Raw genomic sequence first — 25,676 nt, 5'->3', positions numbered from 1 at the left:
TATATACATATACACATACATGTATACACACACACACACACACACACACACATACACACACACACACACACACACACAGTTGTTTAGGTTGTTCAGAGGCCAGGGAAGATGAAGACTGAATTCTTTGTTCATCTTCTGGTCCATGTGCCCTGAGTGGTAGTATTTTTTTGAAGAATAAGCAATCTTTCCTTCTAATTTAGATTTGCTATTTAACAAGACCTGAGATACTTTTCCATAGTCAGACTTTTAGGGATGAGGAGATGTACCTGAGAAACTTCAGCTTGCATGATGGATGTTTCACAACCATACTCAGTGAGGGAAGCATGGTGCTCAGGTTGTCACCTTTCAGGGTCAGATGCGAGAGGGTTTCATAACCATAAAAAGTGAGGCACAATTTCTTGTAGGCATCAGCTGGGGAGATATTTTTGAGGCTGAGGAAAAGAATACAGATAGGAGATCTTGAGTGCTGATGAGACAGCTCAGTAAATAAAGGCACTTGCCACCAAAACTATCAACCTCAGTTTGATACCAACATAGTCAAAGGAAAGAACCAATTCTGGAAAATTATCCTCTTGCCTCCATTCACACAAATATATACATCACATGCCTTTCCATAAAATAATAAAGTAATAAACATTCCTAAAGAGATGGGATTTTGACTTTCTATACCTCTACTATAGATATATAGAAACAAAGGAATGCAGTATGTTTACATTTTACCTTCCCCATACATTAAAACACCCCATTCTTCTTCAAGGCATTTTTAACAACAACAACAAAAAATCATTTAAGCCATACAGAATTGTTTTGGTACATGCATACTTTGTGAGATGATTGATCCAATCATGCCAATTATCATATCCATCATCTCATGCATCTACCATTTTTCAACGTTACAGCTAAAATCCTACACCTCAGAAATGATCTAGAAACATGCTGATTTTGGGCAAGATGCTCCTTTTTATTGCAACCATATGATATTCTCTCTACAGGATTTATTTTTAAAAGACATTTTTAATTATGTGTGTGTCTGTTTATGTATGTGTGTAGGTATATGCATGTGAGTGCAGCTTCCCTCAGAGTCCAGAAGGGGGCATCAGATCCCCTGGAGATAGTGTTACAAAAGTGGATGTAACTCAAGGTCATATTGTGTAAAATAAGCCATTTTCTGTTTTGTGTGAGAAAACATGGAAGACCCATGCTCTCCTGCCATGTGTGGTGGCATAGGTCTATAATACCAACACACAGGAAGCAAGTGGATTGTCAGAAGTCTGAAACCAACTTGGTCTACAGAGAAGTTGTGGGAAAGTCAGGGCTACATAGTAAGACCTTGTCTCTAAACCATCTTCTCCAATTCACCAACACTCTTCTCAGCAAAGATGGACTATATCATGATATAGCTACTAGAGTGACATTACAGCATATGCTATTTCCAGATCTTACTCATCTCAACTAAAGCTTTGTTTCATTGACCAACATTTCTATTCAGAAACTATCTGAAGTCCTGGTTTCTTTACTGATTTCTAACATCTATAAAAGGAGAGTAAGTCACAAGCCATTTTCCACACAAAAGCCATCTCTTTTTTTTGGATTAGGGGAAAGAAAGCGGCAACATCCATTTTCTTTGGGGTGTTACCAGTGGGCCCCTTTACACAAACACTGTCTGTTGGAAAACTGTGAGGTGCTCTACTGTAATTAGAATCAGATTGCATGTCCAGTGCCATCCTTATTGGATGAGGGCTCTTATTCTTATACATCAAGAAAGAAAAATATGTGTCAGAGAGATGGCTCAATTGTTAAGAGCACTTGTTACTGTTGCAGAAGATCCAGGTTTATTTCCCAGTACCCACATGATGGCTCAGTACTGTCTGTCACTCTAGTTTCAGAGGATCCCATGTTCTCTTCTGATCTCCAATTGACACTAGGCAATCACATGATGAATATACATATATGCAGAGAAAAGTCTCATAATGTAAAATTAAGGAAATTTCCCTGAAACCCTTATGACTCACATCTTTCTAGATTTAAGCCTTCTAGACACAGAATCCACAAATGAACATCAAGGAAGACTGAAAAGTTTTCCACATTCTGCACTCATGCATTTAAGTTACAGATGTACCTTTCCCCTGCCTATATTTTAACCTGACACCTTTCAGTCCAATTTCATTCATTTACATATATGTCATTAAAAATGGACACACACACCTTACCCAGTTGTCTTTCCAAGTTCATGCCATAGGCACATTGCTCTCTATCTCTCTACACCAGCCTGCCACGATGTTGCAGCCCCTGGGGCACTAGATGATAGCTGCAGATACTGAGGTATCTCATGACTGGAGGAAGGAAGTGCTGTTGGTATCTGACATGTGGAGGTCTGGGACACTGCTCACCATTCTACAATGCACAAATCAACCTTCCTCCTCCAACATAGATAGCTCAAGTGCCAAAAGAGTTTGGGACTCGGTTCTTCTTAGAGACTAATGGTTGCCACAGTAGGACTCAAACTGCCTAGGGATCTTGATTACTTTTCTTATGGTTGTTTGCAGACATCAAAAACTATATCCTGCATTATATTGAAGATACTTCAGGATTCTTCTCTAGGCAAAATTGAGGGCATGACCACCTAAATTCTGTATCTTAGGTACCTGGTTGGAGTCTGGGATACGAGTTTGAGAATTTCTTCTAGTACTAAAGTGTGAGCACTTTGATTCTATGCTAGGGGTATCTTCTCTGGAGATCAGATCCTACTTACATTACTTTCTGGAGATGGCAGGCAGAAGAGGACAGTTTGTCACAAAGAATCTGCAATGAGGAGCTGCTGAAGAAGCTCTCGCTGATGTCCAGAAAAACAAGTTTCTCATTTGAATTAAACATGTCACAAAAGTCTGTCCAGAAAGTTAGCAGGCATTGGTCATTCTGAGACCTACAAAAAGAGGTAATTTTCATTTCTATGTGTATTCAAGTGTGCTCACATGCCCCCTAAATCCTCAGGCATCTTTTGCTTGAGGGAGAATTTTTCATGGGTTTGGCATTTCAACTAGTAGAGCAGGCAATCGGGACATAAGCTTCCAGGGATCCACCTGTGTCCACTTTGCTATGGCTGAGATTCCAGTCATGCATTCCCTTGTGTTTTTGTGTGGGTTCTGCAGTCTAAACTCAGGTCTTCCTACTTGCCTCACTCTAAGTGATTTAAGGATTGAGCTTAAGGACTGAACCATGCCCACAGTTTTCTACAAAAGTACTTGACATTCATCTTTCCTCTCAGCATCCAAAGGACGGTTGTTACAACATTTTTCCTATACTTTGTCCTTACTGGTTCTACTCTACTCTCCTGCCTGCTTCTTTCTGGTCCCCTTTACTTCTACACAGTTCCCTTATGTCTTCATGAAACATATGTTTTATGACCTAAATTTCTTTTGGTAAGATATCTTTCCATCCCATGACACCTGGTCTGTTTTGCTTCTCTGCTGCTGTGATTAAACACCATGACCAAAAGCAACAGGTAGAGTCAAGGGTTGATTTTGCTTTTTTCTTCCTGATCACAGTACATGACAAGCTAAAGGCAGAAACAGACCCTGGAGGAATACTTCTAACTGTCTTGCTCAACCTGATTTCTAATATCACCTAGGACTACCAGCTCAGGAATGAAACAACTCACAGTGAGTTGGGACCTCCCCCACATCAATATGAACCAAAATAAAGTGTACCACAGGCTTGCTTACAAGCCAGCCTGATGGAGACAATACCTCAATTTATGTTTTCTTCTCCCAGGTGCCTGCAGTTTGTGTTCACTTCATGAAAATCAATCAGTACAGTCTTTTGTACTTTCATAACTTAACTTTCAGTGTGTGTGTGTGTGTGTGTGTGTGTGTGTGTGTGTAAAGTTATATACACATATACAAAAATACAAAATACAATAATTAAAATCTAGAATTAGTTCTTTAGAGAGAACACAGTATTTGTCTGAATCTGACTTCTTGGCTTAGTAATTTCCAATTCCATCCATTTCCTGAAATTACTATGGTTCAATTTTTCTTTACAGAACAATGCAATATAGTCATTTTCCGTAGCACAGGGAACTAGAAGACATTATGTAAAGTGAAGTAAATTGAACCAGAAGGGAAAATACTGAATGTTTTATCATATATAGCAATTAAAAAAGACAACTTGAGTATTGAAATAGTACTTGAGACTGAGAAACGTACAAGGTGAGGGCAGGTTAAGGCAGAATTATGGACTTAAAGATTTATGATTCATGTGTGTGAGTGTTTTTCCTACATGTGTGTCTATGTACCATGTACATGCCTAGCACTCATGGAGGCCAGAAGAGGACACCAGATCATCCTAGAACTGGAATTATAGACCATTATAAGCACCATGAAGGTGCTGGGGATTGAACTCGGCTCCTCTTGAAGACCAGTTAAGTGTTCTTAACTTCTCTTCAGGCCCTCAATATACCTTTCATTTCCATTTCCATGATGGCTAATGGTATTTCATACTTAAGAAAATTAGAAAATGACCCAGGAGTGGGTAAACAAAAAGGGTTTTAAAGGAGAGGATGAGAGAGTAATATAAGAACAGGCAGGATAATTCACTTGAAAAAGCAACTTGATGCCAAGCCTGCTGAACCCAATTATTAGGATACACATAGTTCAAGTAGAGACCTGCTTTCCTCTGAGAACAAGTTACCCTCTGACTTCTCCATACACATACATAAATTTAATAAAACTTCATGTGATATAAAAGTGGATGTGGGGATACCCATAAATGAAAGTGTTTAAACATAGGTGGTGGGCAGTGAGATGGTGGGCATAGAGGCAGGAGAATCAAGTAATATTGTGTAAAAATATGGTATAAGGAAAGTAATAAAAGAGTTGCTTACCAAAAGAGAAGCAGCCATAGGTCTCAAGATGTTTAAATTTTAGGCTGGCATCCTTAATCCTGCCATCATTTTCACTTTTATTATTAACTAGGAAGTCCAGAAGGTATAAAATGTCCTACCCTGAGCTACAGGAGAATGAGAGACTTCAACCCCTTATTGCAAACACATGGGATGAGATGGAGGACACAAGCACTGTTAAGAAGCCAGGAAGGAAAACAGCATTCTTACCCTTGATGCCAAGCTGTAGACTCCAATACAGCATCATTCTCTGGGAAGATGCCCTTATCCACTTGCAGGGACATTGTCCGCAGATTTTGAGAATTCTTGAGGCAAAATGAAGCATGCATGAGGTCCATGTTTGTTTTCAAATGCAAGGATATTTCCTCAAGGAGGGCCATGGCTTCTTTCACAAGCCCCTCCTCCTGAGATTCATAGAGACAGGATAAAATATCTTGTACATCCATCAGTAATAGAAAGGGTTTATTTTTCCCTGACTCACACTCCAGGAATTTCCTCTTGACCGAAATTGATATTTGACAACCAAAAATGGTTGCCAACTCTTGAATTCGAGTTTCATTCAAGAGGCCAAACACAAACAGTAGCACTCCCGACAGGTTGGGGTTTTTCAATCTTGCTTCCTTAGAAAGCATATTCTGCATACTATATTTAGAGACACTCTTCTCGAGTTCCTGAACAAATACTATGGCAGCCAGAAGCTGCTGGATTCTGATGTAGATGAAGGAGCAGCTATTATTGTAACTGTCATTATTGATAATGTACCTGCATACAAAAGGGTGCAGTCCTTTCATGTCTGGCTGTAATTTCAAGATATCTTCTTTAGAGAATGTGGGCAGCTGTTCCAACAGACTATCAGCAGCCAGGAAACATGTTTTCTTGAATGAGATTTGGAATTCCTTTTTGAGATGGCGTTCATAGGTTTCTGGTGAGAACATCCTGCAGAGGAAGTTCAGGAACATAGAGGTATGCGACTGGCATGTCAGAGCAAGGTCTTCTCCCTTTTCCATCACTTTCTCCAGACAGAGGCAGAATATCATACATGCAGCAGGAATTGAGGCCATGTGGAAGAGAGCAGCATTGCACCTCAATGCATTGAGAGCTCTAAGTGCCTTTTCCTCATCCTCCTTGACACTGGCCTCCTCATCATCATTGTCCTCATCACTGTCATCATCATCATCACTATCCTGCTCCTCGTCACTGTCCTCCTCCTCGCCCTCTTCCTCCTCACTGCTGTCGTCCTCACTGCCGTCATCCTCATTACGAACCTCTTCATCTTTAAAGAATCTTTTAAAGTATTCCTGTATATCCTGTTCTGAGAAGCCCTGGTTTTCTATAAGGAAGGGCTGATCTATCATGAGGTAGATTTGCCGTAAAGCCTGTGTCTGTGTGGTCACCAGAAGTGTGGCATGTGGTGCCATTTTCCTCTTGAGCAAACTGCTCAGCAGGACAGCTGCAGGCTTCTCTGTGTCCCAGTCACTGCAGATGTCTTGGAGCAGAGCTCCTGCTGGGACTCTCAGCTCATCAAAACCATCCACCACAAACAAGAAATTTTCTGCCAGATCTAGGGACTTCACATAATCCCTCCAGTGGTCATTTTTCAGGGAAAGGAGCTGTGCAAAAGTGCAAGAATTAGTAACATTAACTTCCCTGCAGCTGATGGAGAAGGCACATGGGAACATCTGGGCCTGCTTGCTCTCTGACCATTGCAGCATTAGCCTGTTTGCCACTGTGGTTTTGCCAGAGCCTGGAGGGCCATGCAGCACTATTGCATGAGCAAATGGCATTGTCGCCTTCGGATTACACAATGTCACGAGTGTTCTGTAGCTCTCAGTCTCCACGTATAAGTTTTCCTTGCATTTAGGCCAGAAGTTAAACTTCCATTTATTTCTGAATACTTTGTTCCATTCCTTCTTATGCTTGTGCTCTTTACCATCAGTGATAGGGAGTGAGGGATAGATAGAACATAGTTGGTTATTGTGAAAAATTATCTTGTATCAAGTAGAAAGGAGAATGAGGAACACAGCTCTAAAGACCAACTTCAATCCAGGTTTAAATCAGCAAGATAGGATTCATAACTCTTGTTTTCTTATGCAAATGTACTTTTAAAAAAGAGTCCAATTTCAAATAATGAAAAAAACTTTAATTATGTGTATATGAGTGTGGGGGGGACATGGATACACACGTGGAGTGCACATACATGCCAAAAGAGGGCATTGGATTCCCTGGAGCTAAAGTTACAGGTGGTTGAGAATGGCATGATATGGGTGCTGGAACCCAAACTCAGATCATTTGCAAGAACAGTATGCATTTCTTACTGCTGATCCATCTCTCCAGCCCCTATTTATTTTAGTCTGAGGAAATAAACAGAGGAAATTGCTTTGATGGGAAAATGATCTCTTTATTTGGAATGGTTCAGTTCCTTTTTTACCCTTTAAAATTCTCATTTTAAAGGGTTTTAAAGGGGCTGGGGAGATGGTTCACTTGGTAAAGTATCTGCCACACGAGCATGAGAACCTGAGTTCAGTCTCTAACACTCATGCAAAAACCAAGCCTAGTGTTATGTACCTGTCACCTTAGTGCTATCAAGGTGGGATTGGTGGACAACCATGTCCCCTGGGGCTTGATGGTCAGACAGTCTGGCCAGTCAGAGCTCCAGAGCCAATGGGAGACCCTATCTCAAAAGTTAAGGTAGAGAATGCTAGAGGAATATGCCTAATACCAATTTCTGGCTTCTCTATGGGCATGCATGGGTGTGTGCATGCTCATGTACATACCATACCTCAAATTTTCATACATGTATTTATTCACATAAGTACACAAAACATTCCTCTATACTCTTAGTCTCCCTCTTGTTCATCTTCTTTGTTCCTGAGGCAATTTCTTTTCTATTTTCATCACACCTAACTTTTCTCCTTCCAAAACCTTCTTAGCTTTTCTCAGGTTTGTGATGTCTTCCCCCAGTATTTCTGTAATTGCAAATAACAAGAGTACACATCTCTCTCTTGTCAAGTCAGATAATATGGGGAGTTGTTGTAAGAAATATTTTCTATATTCAAACTCAATGCAACCTGGGTTGTTTCATGGTCATAATTTCATCACTGGGGAGGCTGAGGCAGAAGGACAAGATGAACCTCAGCTGATAGCAAATTCTAAGCCAACTTGGGCTACACAGATATTATTTTTAAAATACTATAGAAAACTTCAATGCATATGATTGAATGAATTTTAGTGTTATAAGTGTGTTTCTTACTTGTAAGGTATTGGCCATGAGGCTTCAGATCCTTCTGAATTAGCACAAATTTATTGCCGCTACTCTTGGATGCTAACCAGAGCTAGACACAAGACACAAGACACAACACATTTGTGGCAAGATAGAAATCTAACTGACAAACACCTGGAAACTCACTCCCTGCTTGGAGCTTACTTTCCTAGTGTTGGAGAGTTCTATGATGTAAGTGCTAGGGGAGAATCACCATCAGTGGTCTTACTCAGCTGTGTCCTGACCACCTCAATAATGCTTTGCCAAGGCAGTGTCACTGGTGCAATAATAGCATGCCTGTTCGAGAGGCAAAAGATCAATGCTTTCTGGTTGGGATTTTAAAATATTTTATAATTATTTTAAATTATGTATGTGTGTGTGTGTGTGTGTGTGTGTGTGTGTGTGTGTGTGTGTGTGTGTGTCTGAATGTGGTTATGTCCAGATGCCCACATAGGCCAGAAGTATCAGCTCCCATGGAGCTGGAGTTACAGATGGTGTGAGCCAATAAGATGTAGGTGATGAGAACTGAACTCAGGACCTCTGGAAGGGCAGCAAGTGGTCTTAAAAACTAAGCCACATCTCCATTTCTGCTTTCTGATTGATTCTTCACAGGAAGAAATTTAAATCTTGTGTTGTAACCCTGGTCAAAGGCCTGTGGGTTGGGAGGACATAGACCCTCATGAGGAAGCCATTCGTATTATTTGGTCAAATTGACGCAATGTGCTTGTCAGTGGTTTCCTAAACATCTAATGTTAATGCCTAGTTTAGCAATGTTAGTTTTGGTCAGAGAAAACTTTTTACAGTGAGTAGTTGCTACTAAAGCAATTTGTAAGTGGTTCAAGTGCCAAGAGTAAGCATATATTGAATAATCTTCACTAAATATCATCACACACGCACGCACACGCATGCTCGCGCACGTGCACACGCACACACGCATGCTCACACACGTAAAGAAAAGTTATCAGGAGTGGAATGGTGACAAGAGAGGGTAATAAGAAGGGAATATAATAAAAACACATTATAGATGCATGAAAATGTCATTAAAATCATTATTATATAGTTAATATATACTAGTCAATATCTAAACACTCAATTCAATTTATTACAAAAACTTGTCTGTTTTCCCTACTGGACCAGAACAAGTAGTGAGCACTCAGGAAATAGATCTCTATGGTATTCATTGTTAGCTCATCATTACTACACACAAACTTTAAGGAGGAAGCAATAGAGTGCTACCAGTCTGTAACGTGCCCCATCTCTCAGGCACCTATCGAAAGGGAATGAAAACATGTCTACATAAAAACTTGTGCATGTAGGTGCTCTAAGACACCAGGATTTGATGCTGCAAGCCATCTTTTCAGTAGTAGAATTAATTTGTGCTAACAACGGAGAACAGGAGAATGTAAGAGGGGTAAGGAAAACAAAGTCCCCAGCCCTTTGTTTGCCTCAAATTAGGGTTTAAATCATAAAGGTGCCTTTTCCCCTACAAAGAGGACAAAGTGTTCACCTGGGGAAAGCAGAGAGAATATATGGTTCATCATCCCTTGTGGCACATCTGCTTTTAGAGAATCTATATGGTCATTCTATCCCTTTGCTATCCCCTTGTGGCATATCTGATTCTCACTCCTTCCTTTCTAAAATTGACAGGGTTTTTTTTTTTTCTGTAAATTCTCTGCAAGCCAGAGTTTTAAGATAGCTTTGTGAAAATTATTCATCTGCTGGGTACCACCTGTGTGGAAAATATGTATGTAAAAAATACTTCAATGTTTGTTCTTTTCTTTCTCATTATCAGAGACCTAAGAAATAAAAACCAAGATGGTTAGAAAGAAACCTTTTCTTCTGTACAAGTCATAATAGTTTATGCAAAAATGTGAAAATCTGAAACATTAGACCATAATGTTAGACATTCTGAGGAGTGTTCAGCATAACCAGGACATTTATATCACACTCTATTCAAGGATTAGGCCCCTTGCAGAAGAGGAAGTAGAAGGCCTGGTGGATGACTGACAAGAAGCTGCATGTGTGAATTCATTGCAGCTGTGGCAGCATGAACAAGTCTTGTGTGAGCTCAAGCCAGACAAGATTCCAGCATAGAGGTATGGTGGGTGAGTGGGCTGGGGTGGGCACCAAGTCCCACCCCTAGTTGAGAAACTATTGAGAATTGATAGCTAGTAGGGGAAGGACAGGAGAGCCAGTTTTGTTTAAGTGTGATTTCTGGAAGGTAAACCACGCTCCAGGGAAGGCTGCATACCCATGAGTAATTGGACATTACATATTTGACTCCCTGGGCTAAAAACAGAGAACATGAAGTTGGGAATGTGGGGGTGGATCTTGGAGCAGTTTGAGAAAGAAGGTGAATACAATCAAAATACATTGCATAAAATTTCCAAAGGATTAATGAAATTATTATTAAAATAGTAAAAAAAAAGCACAACTTTGCAGCTGTTAGAAGAAACCTGTGGGTGATGACAGGTAGAGAAGAAGAGGGCAACACCTCAAGATATGGATTTAGATAGTCACTTTCTGGGAAGGATTATTGGTCAGGAAGTAAAGCCAGGACTGACAAATGGGGTTGCATGAAGTTCAAAAGTTTCTGCAATTGAGGAAACAATTGAATAATGAGTCTAAAGAATAGGAGAAGAATCTTTGTTAGCTACACATTTAACACCACTAATGTTAACAATATATAAATAGAAGTCTCTTCAGTGCCACATCTAACCTCTTCGCCCAGCCAGATAGCCCATCTTTCTCCATGGTCTAGCCAGGTTGAGTCTCTCTGACTTCCCATCCATATGCCTTCTCTTTAACCCACCAAATCTAGCCAGGGTCTCACATTCAATGACCTAGCCCAGTCTTGTGTCCCTAGCCTGCACTGCAATCAACATCTAAGACTCCCTCTAGGCTTCCAGCAAGACTTGTTCTACCTGCCATCGTCTACAGGTTTCTTCTGTGCCTCATCCAGTCTTTACATCCAGCCATACTTCCTGCCTCCTTCTCTAGTATCCAGCCCAGTGGGTTTCCCTGACCTCCCCATCTATACCATATCCCAAACCCACCATATCTTGTCTGGGTCCTATATCCAAGTGCCCTGACTTCTGCCAGAATCCCCCCTACCTATACCTCAACTCATGGCTGTTCCTCATGCCGTATTCAACTATTCTACCTAGCCAGATCTACCCTCACACTCCAGGCTTGGAGCAGGAGACACGTCTTGTACACCATCCCAGTTCTCCTCTCTACACCTGGCTTCACTTCACTCAAGCCATTTCCAAACTCTAGGTCCAGGCTGCCCACCCATCTTCTCCTTCCCTAACTTGCTCACATAATATCAGACAAAATAAGGTCACATGCCCAGATCTCATCACAAAAATACCAATTATCTGAAAGATCAAGCCAATTATCTCCTCTTTAATACTTCTCTTGTAGAAATTTTTGCCAATGAGAGCTACCTAAATGAATAAAGAATTTAAAAGAACAATCATAAACATCAAAGAACTTTATAGAAGACACAAAGAAACTGCTCAAAAGAAATTAAAGAGAGATAAGGAGAAAAATACCTGAGTGATATGCACCCCCCATAAGCCTTGTGCAAAAAAAAAGAGAGAGAGAAATAAAAACATGAGGCTGATGGAAATGATTCAGACAATCCAACCCAGGACTTGAAAATGGAATTAAATAAGGAGATAGAAACATTGAAGAGGACTCAAGCTGAGATGAAGATGGAATTGAAAAGCCCCAAATCCCAACTAGAAAACTCAAAATACTTACAAGTAGAATGAAATCAATCAAAAGATACAATATTAGGACTCAAAGATAAAATAGAGGGTCCTACACCCACCCACAAGAAGGGGAAAGGGACAAGATCTCCTGAGTAAGTTGATAGGGAGAGGGAGGATGGAGAGAGAGGAGCAGAGAAGGCAAGGGGTGAGGAGAACATGAGGAATTAAGGTCAAGTTGGGGGAAAGACAAAGAAATTGAGAAAGGAAAGAGATACCTTGATAGAGGGAAACATTATAGGTTTAAACAGAAATATGGTACTAGGAAAATGCCCAGGAATCCACAAGAATGATCCCAACTAAGAATCTAAGCAATAGTGGAGAAGCTGCCTTAAATGCCTTCCCCTGTAGCGAGATTGATGACTACCTTATATGCCATCATACAGCCTTCACCCAGTAGCTGATAGAAGTAGAAGCAGAGATTCACAGCTAAACACTGACCCAAACTCTTGGAGTCCAGTTGTAGAGAGGGAGGAGTGATAAGCAAAAGGGTCAAGACCATGTTGGGAAAAACCCCAGAAACAGCTGACCTGAGCAATGGGAGATCATAAACTCCAGACTGACAGCTGGGAACCTGCATAAGACCAAACTTGGCCCCCTGAATGTGGGTGTCAGTTTGGGGGTTTGGGTAGTCTATGGAGCTGCTGGCAGTGGAACCAGTATTTATCCTTAGTGCATGAACTGGATTTTTGGCACCCATTCCCTATGAAGGGATACTTTCTCAGCCTAGATGCAAAGGTGGGGGCCTAGGTCCTTCCCCAAATGGTATGGCAGACTTTTATGATCCCCATGGGAGGTCTCATCCTGTCTGAGGCGTGGATAGGGGGTGGGAGGATAGGGAGAGGGAACTGGAATTGATATGTAAAATAAGATTGTTTTAAATTTAAATAGAAAAATAGAGGTTCTAGAGCAAATAAGCAAGGGCTGTGACAAATTAAAACCACAGGAAAGGAACATACAGGAATTGTAGGACACTATGAAAAACTAAAAATGCAAATTACATTTGCAGATGAGGGAGAAGAATCTCAGGTCAATAGCATAGATCAGATCTATAAAAAAAATCATAGGAGAAAATGTCTTCAAACTAAGGAAAGACATGATTTTAGAGATAGAAGCAGCACAGAGAACACCAAAGAGACAAGACCAGAAAAGAAAATCCTCTTGGAATATCATAGTTAAAACATTACACATACACAACAAAGAAAGTGTATCAAAAGCTTCAAAAGATAAAACACAAGTCACATATGAAGGAAAACCCATCAGAGCAACAGCTAATTCTCACTGGAAACTTTGAAAGCCAGAAAAACCTAGAACAATGTATTCCAAGTCCCAAAAGACTATCATGGCCAGCCTAGACTAAAACACCCAGCAAAACTATCTGCCATAACTGAAGGATAAAGAAAGTCTTCCCATGATAACAAGCTAAAAAAATATATCCAAGAAACCAAACCTACAGAAAATACAGGAAGTAATTATTTCAGGCTGAAGAGGAGATGAGCATAGCAGAGAAACTTTGGAAAGAAACATGGATCCATAATTATTTTAAAAAACAAAGAATACAAATAACACCATAAAAATTGACAACATGATGACTGCAATAACACACACACACACACACACACACACACACACACACACACACACACACACACACACATACTTCAATAGTAAGTTTAAATATCAGTAATCTCAGTTACCCAATCAAAAGACTCAGGCTGACTGAAAGGATCAAAACAAAACCCTGTGGTGAAAGACTCATATTAGTCTTAGAGGTAACACACTGCCTTAAGAACAAAAGGATGAACAAAAGTTACTTCAATAAAACAGGACCAGGAAGCAAGCAGCCATTGTATCCTATTATCTGACCAATAGATTTTAAATTAAAATTAACCAGAAGAGATAAAGAGGGACACTTTAATCAAGAGAACAGTTAACTAAGAAGACATTACTGTCTTTTAAAAATATATGCATCAAACTCTGAGGGAATTCAACTTCATTTAAAATGTACTACTGGTTTTAAAGATACAGATTAACATCAATCCATTAATAGTAGATAATTTCAATGCACCACTTTTGCAATAGACAGGTCATCTGGTTAAAAAACAAACAAACATTAGAATTAACTGACATCATACATCAAATTGACTAAACAGTTAACCACAGAATATTTCACCCAAATACCAAAGAATACACATTCTACTCAACAGCACATGGAAGTTTTTGCAATATAGGTTATATCCTGGAGTACACACACACACACACAAAACTTTACAAATTCAGAGATTGAAATCACTCCTTATATCCTATCTGACCACAATGCAATAAAACTTAAAATCAATAGCAAACAAACCTCTAGTGATACACAAACTCATAGAGATTAAACAACTCATTACTGAATGATTAATTAATCATTGAAAAAAATTAAGGAAGGAAACATTTCCTGGAACTAAATGAAAATGAAAACAATACAACAAAACTCGGGGACACATTCAAAGCATCCCAATGAGGGACATTTATAGCTCTACATGCCTACACTAAAAAGTCAAAAAGAATACAATAAATGACTCGAGGAGGTATCTCAAAAAGTTGGATAAACAAGAACAAACCACATCCAAATCCAGTCAGTGGTAAGAAATAATAAGATCAGAAATCAGTGAAATAGAAACACAGAAAACAGGGGATGGAACAATGTGCCTAAGTGGCAGTCCTTTGAAAAAAATAAGATTGATCGACCCATAGCCCAACTAACTGAAGGAAAGGGAGGGCACAAATGAACAGAATCAGAAACAAACAGGAAAACATTATAACACACAAAGAAATTCAGACTATCATAATGTATCTTTAAAATGTACTCCATTGAGCTAGAAAACCTGAAAGAAATAGATGAGTGTCAGAGTCAGGTAAACCACCAAAATTAAACCAACAAGTCAACACCTTAAAGAGACCCTTAACAAAGGAAGAGATTGACATAGTAATCAAAAGCCTTCTAGGTAAAATATTCAGTTGAGAGCCAGATTGATTCACAGCAGAATTCTACCAAACTTCTACCAAAGAAGAGCTACAACCAATCTTTCCTAACTATTAAATATATAAATAGGAGATGGCTGGGGAGGTGGCTTGCTGGTGGCCATGTCAGAGGAGCAGCAGGTAGCAATTGAACTTGAGGAGTTTGGACCACCAGAATGATAGGGCCTGCTGGGTAAAAATGGATTGGCAAGGCCCTGTGAATTTCGGCTCCAGAATGTCTCTTGCTGCTGCTATGCCTTTACATGTTTGCTGCTGCCATTTTTCTCTGGTATCAGGCATGTGTGAATGGCTGTGGGAAGATTTCCCACTGCCTTTAATGTATTGTGAATATCTCATGGAAGTATCTTGATCTACTGGGCATTTTTTTTTTTACCTGTGGATCATTATGAAGATGATTTCCTCTTAAGCTGTACTGTTTAACTGAAGCAATGTTTTATGCAATAATAGTGTTAGTTTAAATAAAATGTTGATAATTAGGGTATTAAACAAATGTAGTAAGGGATTATGATAGAGGTTAGTTTACTGGGAAAATTAATATAGATAGAGGCAGGATATACTATTACCCCCAGCCCCCATAAAGTAGAGACTGCAGAGGATAGAAAATAAAAACAAGGAAGTGTTATGCATCTGGGACTTGTGAGTTTCTCTTGAGGAGTCCTATTCACTGTGGCGTAGGTTAATGATTATGAAAAACAAATGAGTCCCAGAAGATAGACTAGCACAAGTAATCTTAATGTTGGGAGATGTGTGCATGAGTTTTGGGGTGCATCATAGCTGTAACCAAGCTTTAAATAATGACTTAAGGTTAGGTTAAGATGCTTTGTTAATGGATTTGAGATAGAAAATCTTGGGGAACAATTTAAAGTTTAGGAAGGCACACTTTTAATAGTTGAGTGAAGGATGCATTGAGGTCTGGGAACAAAAATGATGACAGTTTGGATATTGCTGGCTGATGTACCTTTCTTGATAGGATGGGTTGGTGATGAAAAGTGATGATTAGTTCCTTGTACCTATTTCTGCCCTCAGTTTCCTGATATATAATAATGATATGAACCCTGAAGAATTAAAATATAGCTGACTGGTTGTTTTTCATATATAAAAGTTTAGATTTGAGAGTTTTCCAATATTTTATAAGATTACCATTTTTAGACAAATAATAAAGTGATTGATCCTTTTGTTGTAATCACAAAATCCAGGCTACTCGTAAAAGAACTGGCTGAGAAAAGTTACCTTGCTTGCTTATATTCTTTTAATATAAAAAGTTGATTAGACATGAATGTATGTGGGTTGTTGGGAATAATTTGTTTTTCACCTGTAATACAATCAAGTAAGGAATATGAAAAACATACTGTTTTTACTTGTATTTATCATAATCTTTCACTTAAAAATAGAATGTAACCACATTGCAATTTTTATATTGGTTGAAAGATTTTGATGGTGTATATAAGCTATAAGAGAAAAGAAAAAAAGTAGAAGGAAGAATTCAGGGAGTAGTTAGAAGGAAGACATCAGAAATGGGAGAAGGGAAACATTGGGGTAGAAGAACAGAACAGAAAAAGAATAGAGTAGAACAACCAACAAAAAGAATAATAAAAATGAAGAACTAAGCTTTGGCTTTTGGCTCTCAGAAAATCTTCATGTGTCTGTCTGTCCAGTAGTTTGCCTACTCTATATCTCTTCAGTTTCTCTGACTTACAGAAAACTTGCCATTCATCAGCACCCCAGGTGAGATCCTAACATGTTGGAGGTGAGTGTGTGTGTGTGTGTGTGTGTGTGTGTGTGTGTGTGTGTGTGTTTCCCCTTTACACTGGTCCCAGAGAATTAAGTTTTGCTCTCTCAGATAGAAAAGACAATTTTGTGATTAGTTGACCAACCCTATGGCTTCCCTTCAATTCCTGAGCTGCTGAAGGCTTTCCTTACAGCAGCAATAGCTCAACCATTAAAGGCTAGGCTGACAACCAAAAATGCAATAGAAGGAGCACTCCCAAACTGCTTAACACCCCAAGTCAGAAAAGGATACAACAAAAAAGAAAACTAAAGGCCAATATCCCTAGTGAACATAGACTCAAAACACTCAATAAGATATTTACCAACAGAATATAGACATTCATAAAAAGATATACACCATGACCATGTTTGGCCTTATCCCTGAAATGCAGGGATGGTTCAAAATACACAAGTCAATAAATGTAATTATTCACTTAAAGACAAAAATCACAGTCATCTCAATAAATGCAGAAAAAGCCTCTGACAAAGTCCAACATGCCTTTCATGATAAAAGTGGTAGAGAATGTAGGGCTAGAGAAACATACTTCAAAATAATAAGAGTAATATATGAGAAACACATAGCCAAGATCACCCCAAATGTAAAACAGCTCACTGTAATTCTACTGAAGTCAGGAATGAGACACAGATGTCCACTATCCCACTGCTTTTCAACATTGTGCTCCAAGTACTAACTGGAGCAGTAAGGCAAGAAAGAGAAATTAAAGGGATAGAACTAGGAGAAGTAAAACTATCCTTATTTGTAGGTAACAGAATATTATACATTAGAGACCCCACTCCCACAATGATGAATTTTATATTAAATTCTATCAGAAAACTTCAAGAAATGCTAAAGAAACTCAGCAATGTGACAGGATACAGAATCAACTTGCACAAATCAATAGCTTTTCTATATACCAACAATGAACAAAGAGAAATATATCATAGACTTACTTCCATTCACAATACTCTCACAGAAAGAAAATATCTAGGAATAAACCTAACAAAAGAAGTGATGAACCTTTACAATGAAAACTTTAAACATGTATGAAAGGGATAATGACAATAGGAAATGAAAAGACATCCAATGCTCAGGGATTGGTAGAATATTGTGAAAAAGACTATTTTACAAAAGCTAATTTTAGATTCAATGCAATCCCAATCAAAATCTCCATCTTGTTCTTCACAGAAGCAGAAAAAAAATCTATCCTAAAATTTATATGGAGCTAGAAAATACTTTAGATAGCCAAACAATCTGAAGTAAATGAACAGGGCCAGGAGAATTACCATTACAAATCTGGAATTAGATCTATCATAGAGCCATGCTGAGAAAAGTATGGATTGTCATAAAAATAGACATGTACACCAATGGAACAATACTGGACTCAAATCTGAGTGAATATAACTTGGGCCACTTAAGATGAAAAAAATCAGAACCCCCCCAAAGCAAACCACCATATGATGGAGAAAAGAAAGCACAGTGTTGGGGAAACTGTATGTCCACATGCAGAAGAATGAAATTAGACCCATATCTATCATCCTACTCAAAACTTAAGTGCAACTGGATCAAAGACTTAAATATGAAAACTGAAACTGCTGGAAGAAAATACAATAGCTTACATTATGTAAGTGTAGGGAAGGACTTCTGAATAGGATTCCATTTGCACAAGAATCAAGGCCAGTGACCAACAAGCAGGACTTCATCAAACAAAGGCTTTTGGTCCTGCCTGAACTTGGTATACTAGGCTTTGTTGATTCCCCCAAGGAAGTCCTTACCCCCTCTGAGGAATGAATGGGGCCTGGTGGGATGGGGAATGGTAGGGGAGAATAGCAAAGGGAGGGGGAACTAAGGATAGTTGTAAAATGAAAAAAAACCAAAAAGTGCACAGCTAAAGAAACAACCATTTAAAGAGGAAGTCCACAGAATGCAAGTCATTGCCACTCTACCTCTGACAGGGGATTGATATCTAGAGTATATAAAGAACTCAAAACACAAAGAATCAAAGCACATAAAAACAAAGCATAACAAATGGGCCATTTGAAAAATGGGCCTGGGATCTGAACAGAGAATTCTCAAAAGAAAAGTAATGGCTAAGAACTATCTCAATATGCCAGGCTTCGTTGACTGCCCTATTTGAGGAGTGGATGGGGATTAGGAAAGAGAAGGTGGGGCGAGTGGGAAGAGGGGAGGGAGAGGGAACTGTAGCTGTTATATAAAATGAATAAAATTTTTAAAAAGAAATATTTCAAAACATGTTTATTATCTCTAGCAATTAGGGAAATGCAAATTGAAACAGTGGTTTCATCTTACCCACTTAGAATAGCAAACATCAACAGAACAACTGACAACAAATGCTGGAGTGGGCCTAGGGAAAAGGAAATCCTCATTCACTGTTGGTGGGATTACAAATTGGTACAGCAACTATGAAGGTCGATAAGAAGAATAAGAAAAGCTAAAAATAAATCTATCATATAGCCCAGATATACCACTTCTGGGCATATGCCCAAAGGACTCTACATCCTACTCCTCAGATACTTGATGAGCCACATTCATTGCTGCTCTATTCACAGTCTCTATGAAATGTAAACAACCTTAATGTTCACAATGATGAATAGATAATGAACATGTGGTACATAAAGCCTAGAGATTACTATTCAGCTGTAGAGAAAAATGAAATCATCAACTCTGTAGAGAAAAATGAAATCATCAACTCTGCAGATAAATAAGTGGAACTAGAAAAGGTCATACTTAGTGAGATAATCCAGACTCAGACAAATGTCACATGGTTTCTCTCATTGAGGGTCCTAGCTCTAAATATTCAGATTCAAGTACCCATATTCTGAAGTAAGTGAAGGAACCAGAAAAGTGAAAATGGGACATTACTGGGGTAGAGGGTGGTAGAAAAATATATAGGGGAAATTGGAAAAAGGGAGTACTCTAAAGTAGGGGAATGATGTAAACATCAAAGGAGGGAGGGGGTAAAATAACATTAAAGATACCTGAAAAAGTCATAAGAAAGCATACCATTAGCTATTTACCTAAAACCCTATAATATGCATAAGTATGTGTAGAAATATACACACATAATTTAAATAAAAATTTCTCATCTTGGCTGACTATGCTCTCTCCAAAAGCCAAATATCACTTAACAAAATCCCCAATACTAGGTACAAGAATCCCTCTTTTGAGTTGTTGGTTAGGGTTGTCAAAGAGACTCCAGAACTCATACAGGTTGTTGTATTGATTTTGGTTGTCTTCTGTGAGGTGGAAGGTAAGTCCCTATTGCTAAAGACTCTGTGCACCTTGGACACAGGGCCTTTAAGTCCCTAAGATGAAACTAACCTAAACACCTCCTCTGTGAGGACTAGCTTTTGGTGTATCAGAAAGCACCATGCAAGCTTCCAAAGGAAAGGATGCAGCCAACAGTCTTAATCCAGTTGTAACTCCTATGAACCACAACACTGAATAGCTTGGCTTGATAACTCAACAGGTACAGTGGCATGCATACCTTGGTGTTAACCAATAGCTCTCTCCAAAACTTAAGTCCAAATGGATCAAAGACCTTAACATAAATCCAGCCATTTTGAACCTCCTAGAAGAGAAAGTGGAAGGTACCCTTGAAGGAATTGGTACAGGAGACTGCTTCCTGAACATAACACCAGTAGTACAGACACTGAGATTGACAATTAATAAATGGGACCACCTGAAACTGAGAAGCTTCTGTAAGGCAAAGGACACAGTTAACAAGAGAAATTGCAGCCCACAAAATGGGAAAAGATATTCACTAACCCCTCCTCTGGCAGAGGGCTGATTTCCAAATAAAGAACTCAAGAAGGTAGTCACCAAAACATCAAATAATTCAATTAAAAAGTGGGGTGCAGAGCTAAACAGAATCCTTGATAGAGGAATCTAAAATGGCTGAAAGACACATAAGAAATTGCTCAATATCCTTAGTCATCAGGAAAATGAAAATCAAAACAACTCTGAGACACCATCTTACAAATGTCAGATTGACTAAAATCAAAACACTAATAACAGTTTATGCTGGAGAGGATGTGGAGAAAGGGGAATACTCCTCCACTGCTGGTGGGAATGCCAACTCATACAGCCACTTTGGAAATCAGTATGGTGGTTTCTCAGGAAAATAGGAATCACTCTACCTCAAGATCCAGCAATTCCACTCTTAGGCATATACCCAAAGGATGCACATTCATACAACAAGGACACCTGTTCAACTCTGTTCATAGCAGCGTTGTTTGTAATAGCCAAAACCTGGAAGCAACCTACATGCCCCTCAACTGAAGAATCGATAAAGAAAATGTGGTACATTTACACAATGGAGTACTACTCAGTGGGGGGGGACACAATGAAATCCTGAAGTTTGCACACAAATGGACAGAACTGAGTGGGGTAACCCTGTCAAAGAAAGACAAACATGGTATGTACTCACTCATATATGGATATTAGACATAGGGAAATGATTACCAGCCTACCAGCCTACAATCCATACCTCAAGAGAAGCTAAGAAGCAATCAGGACCCAAGGAGAGACATACATGGTCCCCTGGAGAAGGGAAAGGGACAAGAGCTCCTGAACAAATTGGAAGTATGGAGGGGAGAGAGGTAGGAGAAAGAGGAGGGGAGAAGAGGAGTGGGGAGGAGAACATCAGGGAGCAGGAAAATTGAGTCAGGGGATGAATAGAGGAGGAAAAGAAAAAAGATAACATAATAGAGGGAGCCATTATAGGTTTAAAGAGAAATCTGGCACTAGGGAAATGTCCAGAGATCCACAAGATTGACCCCAACCAACAATCTAAGCAATAGAAGAGAGGCTACCTTAAATGCCGTTCACCTATAATGAGAATTACGACTACCTTAAATGTCATTATAGAGCCTTCATCCAGTAGCTGATGGAAGCAGAAACAGATCCACAGCTAAGCACTTAACTGAACTCCTAGAATCCAGTTGTAGAGAGAGAGAGAGGAGTGATGAGAAAAGGGGTCAAGACCATGCTGGGGAAACCCACAGAAACAGCTGACCTGAACAAGTGGAAGTTCACAGACCCAGTCTAACTGCTGGGGACCAAACCAGGCCCCATGCACGTGGGTGTCAGCTAGGAGGCCTGGGCAGTCTATAGGGCCTCTGGCAGTGGAACTAGTATTCATCCCTAGTGCACAAATGGACTTTGGGAGCCCATTCCTCACGGAGGGATACTCTCTTAGCCTAGACACATGTGGGAGGGCCTAGGCCCTGCCCCCAAATAACTTGCCAGACTTTTATGATCCCTCATGGAAGGCATCACCCTCCCTGGGAAATAGATGGGGGGTGGGATGGGGCTTGGGGAGGGGGATGGGAGGATGGGAGGGAGAGGGAACTGGGATTGATATGTAAAATAAGATTGTTTCTAATTTAAATAAAATTCATAAAAAATACAAAATGACAGCCTACAGAATGGGAAAGATCTTAACCAACCCCACATCTAACAGAGGGCTGATCTCCAAAATATATAAAGAACTCAAGAAGCTAGACATCCAAATACAAAATAACCCAATTGAAAAATGGGGTACAGAGCTAAACAGAATTCTCAGCAAAAGAATCCCAAATGGCCATAAGACATTTATGTGCTCAACATCCTTAATCATCAGGGACATGCAAATCAAAATGACTCTGAGATACCATCATGCATCATCTGTCAGAGGGCTAAGATCAAAAGTGCTGAGGAACAGCTTATGTCAGAGAGGATGTGGGGTCAGAGGAACACTCCTCCACTGCTGGTGGGAGTACAAAGTTGCACAGCCATTATGTAAAGCAGTATGGCGTTTTCTAAGAAAATTGGGAATCAATCTACATTGAGACCCAGTGATAACACTCTTGGCATATCCCCAAAGGATGCTCAATTGTACCACAAGGACACTTGTGGATAAATAAAATGTGGTACATTTACACAATGGAGTACTACTCAGCTGTAAAAAAAAATGATTTCATGAAACTTACAGGCAAATGGATGGAATTAGAAAAACATCCTGAGTGAGTTAACCCAGACTCAGAAAGACAAACACAGTATGTATTCACTTATAAGTGGATATTATATGTAAAGCAAAGGATAGCCAGACTGAAATCCACAGCTCCAGAGAAGCTAGGTAACAAGGAAGACCCTAAGAGAGATGCATGGATTGCCCTGAGAAAGGAAATTATATGAGATCTACAAGGCTAACTGGGGGGTAGGGGTGGCTAAGGGGAATTGAGGGAAGATGAGAGCAGGAGGGAATGTGATGGCCAAGGCAGGGAGGGATGCAGTGGAAGAGCAATTAAAGAGATTCCTTAATAGAGAGAGCCACCATGGGCATAGGGAGAAACTTTGTGCTATGGTAACTCCCGAGAATCCACAAGACAACCCCAACTAAGACTCATAGCAATAGTGGGGGGTGTCTAAACTGGCCTACCCCTGTAATCAGATTGATGAATATTACATCTATCATCGTAGACCCTTTATCCAATATTTGATGGAACTAGATGCAGAGATCAACAGCCAAGCACCAGGCTGAGCTTGAGGAATCCAGTTGATGAGAGGCAGCAGGGAATATATGAACAAGGGAGGTCAAGATCATGATGGAAAAAATCTACAGACAGGTGAACCAAGCTCATGGAAACTCATGAACTCTAGACGTACAACTGTAGAGACTTCAGGAGGCCAAACTAGGCCCTCCATATGTGGGAGACAGTTGTGAAGCTTGGACTAGCTGAGGGACCTCTGGCAGTAGGACCATGATACAATCCTGGTACATGAGCTAGCTTGTGGGAGCCCGTTCCCTATGGTGGGATGCCATGCTCATACTTAATGCATGGGAGAGGGGCCTGGTCCTATCCCAACCTATTGTGCCAGACTTTGTTGACTTCTCATGGGAGCCCTTACCCGAGAGGAGGAGTAGACTGGGTGTGGGCAGTGGGGGAGGCAAAGGTGGGCTGGGTGAAGCAAGGGGGCAGGAGGTAGTGTGGGAGGAAGAACTGTAATTAAAATGTAAAATGAAATTAAAAACTAAAAAAATGCCAAAAAAACACAATAAAATTCCATGTCACCCCAGTCAGATTGATTGAAAAATCCAGAAAACAAAAACAAAACAAAACAAAAAAAACAAGAAATGCTGAGAAAGTAACAGAATGGTGTCAGTGAGCGGGATAACCCCATGCCCCAAGGTTCCCAGAGAAAGAGGGAAACCTGCTACCACAGCCTGCCCTGTCGGGCTGCTGAGAGGCAACAGAGCAGCTTCCATATGCTCACGCCATCCGGTGATTATGGAGTTTAGACTCGGCAGTCCTGAGATGATACAGACAGATCCAGATAAAGAAAAACCTCTAAAGGTTTATACTACATTTAAAAATGTATGTAGGCTTGTGAGAGAAAAAATAGGAGGAAATAAGAGTAGCCAGTTGTGATAGCACACGCTGGTAAGATTTGCTCAAGGAAGCAGAGGCAGGAGGATTTCCACAGAGAAACCCTGTCTCGGGGAAAAAAAGAAACAAAAGAAAGTAAAAATAAAGTAATAAAAAAGCCACATAAAGATGGAAAATACACAGAGAATTTGGATGCTATATACCATATTGTTTTCTAAATTGTTTGATTGCTGAGGAAAGACTTACTGCTGCTAAAATACATTTGATTATAAATGCTGCTAAATTAATCCAACTTATACATTTTAAAAATGTTTTGACTTCAAATTTTAAGTTTAAGGACAGGCTCCTTAGAAATAAAGGTTTTGCTTGTATTTCCACAGAAAATGAAAAGCTGGTGATTCCTTCCAGACTGATATGGTTTGATCAAGCAAGACCCCCTGAAGCTGAGACGATACAGCCTTAGAGACTACAAAAACAAGGAGTTGGTCAGATTTCTATGTTTTATCATGATTCCCTATGGCATGAACATCGCCCCCAATCAGCAGGAAGCAGTTTAGAAAGAACACCAGTATTCCCAAATATTGTTTATAAATGTTTGTTTTCATTTAAATGGGGTTAGTTATAAATGATAATGAGCATAGTCAATCTCTTTTTAAAGAAAGAAAGGGGGAATATGATATAGGAAGGAATGCTTTGCATTGGTATAGATTTTCATTTATTGATACAACTTTAAGGTCAATTTTGTGATATGTATATGTCTCCTCTTGTTTAGGTATTGTGTTTATACAGATCTTTTACCTATAATAGTCAGAACTTATAATTAGGTTAGTTAGGTTTTCTAGATATACAGAGATGTATTTGAGATGGATAGGTATTCTTCAAACCTTTCAAAGACCTACAGAAATATGGCATTTAAATGGTTTAAGGTTTATCTTGGCAGTGAGACACAACTGCTCCTGGCACACCAATTATGTCAGAAAGGAGGATGGGCATCGAAGAAACTCGTTATGGAGTTTGCTTTCAGCATGGCAAGATTAGCCAAAGTAAGTGATTATGGGGTGCCCAGTCCCAACAATACAACCCCTACAACATAGGTTCAGGAAACAACATCATAGCAGAGGAGTGGAAACTGTGACTCCCATTGTTAGTGTTCCTTAAAAATGATAGGGGAAATTCACTGGTGAAATCTCAATAATATGGCAGCCTACACAGGACCAACATTATGGCTGCATGGATCAAGATTCATGGTATTAGGCTCAATATAGGTTAATATAATTTTATTTGGGGAGAAGGCACTTACACAAGAAACAGATGACCTCCACAGTTCTCACTCCAAGGATCCATCCAGGCTGTTTTCTGTGACCCGATTGGCAGGAAGAGAGTGAACTGGGGTCAGGATCCCAGACCTAGTCCTACCATCTGTCACATTCCCACCTGTGACCATGCTGCAGGCGGGGGGGGGTGGATATCTCACTACATAACAGAATGACACCACCAGTTGACATGCCAATGTAGAGAGGTGAAATTCCACATGGCCCCATATTATAGATTAAAAGTT

At 39.7% G+C, this 25,676-nt stretch overlaps 1 protein-coding gene across 1 annotated transcript in view; it reads right to left on the bottom strand.

Annotated features, from left to right (window-relative positions):
• Nlrp2 (NLR family pyrin domain containing 2) overlaps positions 1–25,676 on the bottom strand; it is a 59,794-nt gene that overhangs the window by 18,505 nt on the left and 15,613 nt on the right. The window contains exons 3-7 of the mRNA XM_035453077.1: positions 6,166–6,824; positions 6,099–6,114; positions 5,111–6,023; positions 2,753–2,923; positions 267–431 (exon numbers count right to left, since the gene is read on the bottom strand). Coding sequence (XP_035308968.1) covers positions 267–431; positions 2,753–2,923; positions 5,111–6,023; positions 6,099–6,114; positions 6,166–6,824 — 1,924 coding nt within the window. The remainder of the gene's footprint in view (positions 1–266; positions 432–2,752; positions 2,924–5,110; positions 6,024–6,098; positions 6,115–6,165; positions 6,825–25,676) is intronic.

The sequence above is a fragment of the Cricetulus griseus genome (genome assembly GCF_003668045.3).
Source record: "Cricetulus griseus strain 17A/GY chromosome 1 unlocalized genomic scaffold, alternate assembly CriGri-PICRH-1.0 chr1_1, whole genome shotgun sequence".
Classification (NCBI taxonomy): domain Eukaryota; kingdom Metazoa; phylum Chordata; class Mammalia; order Rodentia; family Cricetidae; genus Cricetulus; species Cricetulus griseus.
The sequence above is the reverse complement of the archived record's forward strand: the minus strand, read 5'-3'. Positions and strand labels throughout refer to the sequence as shown.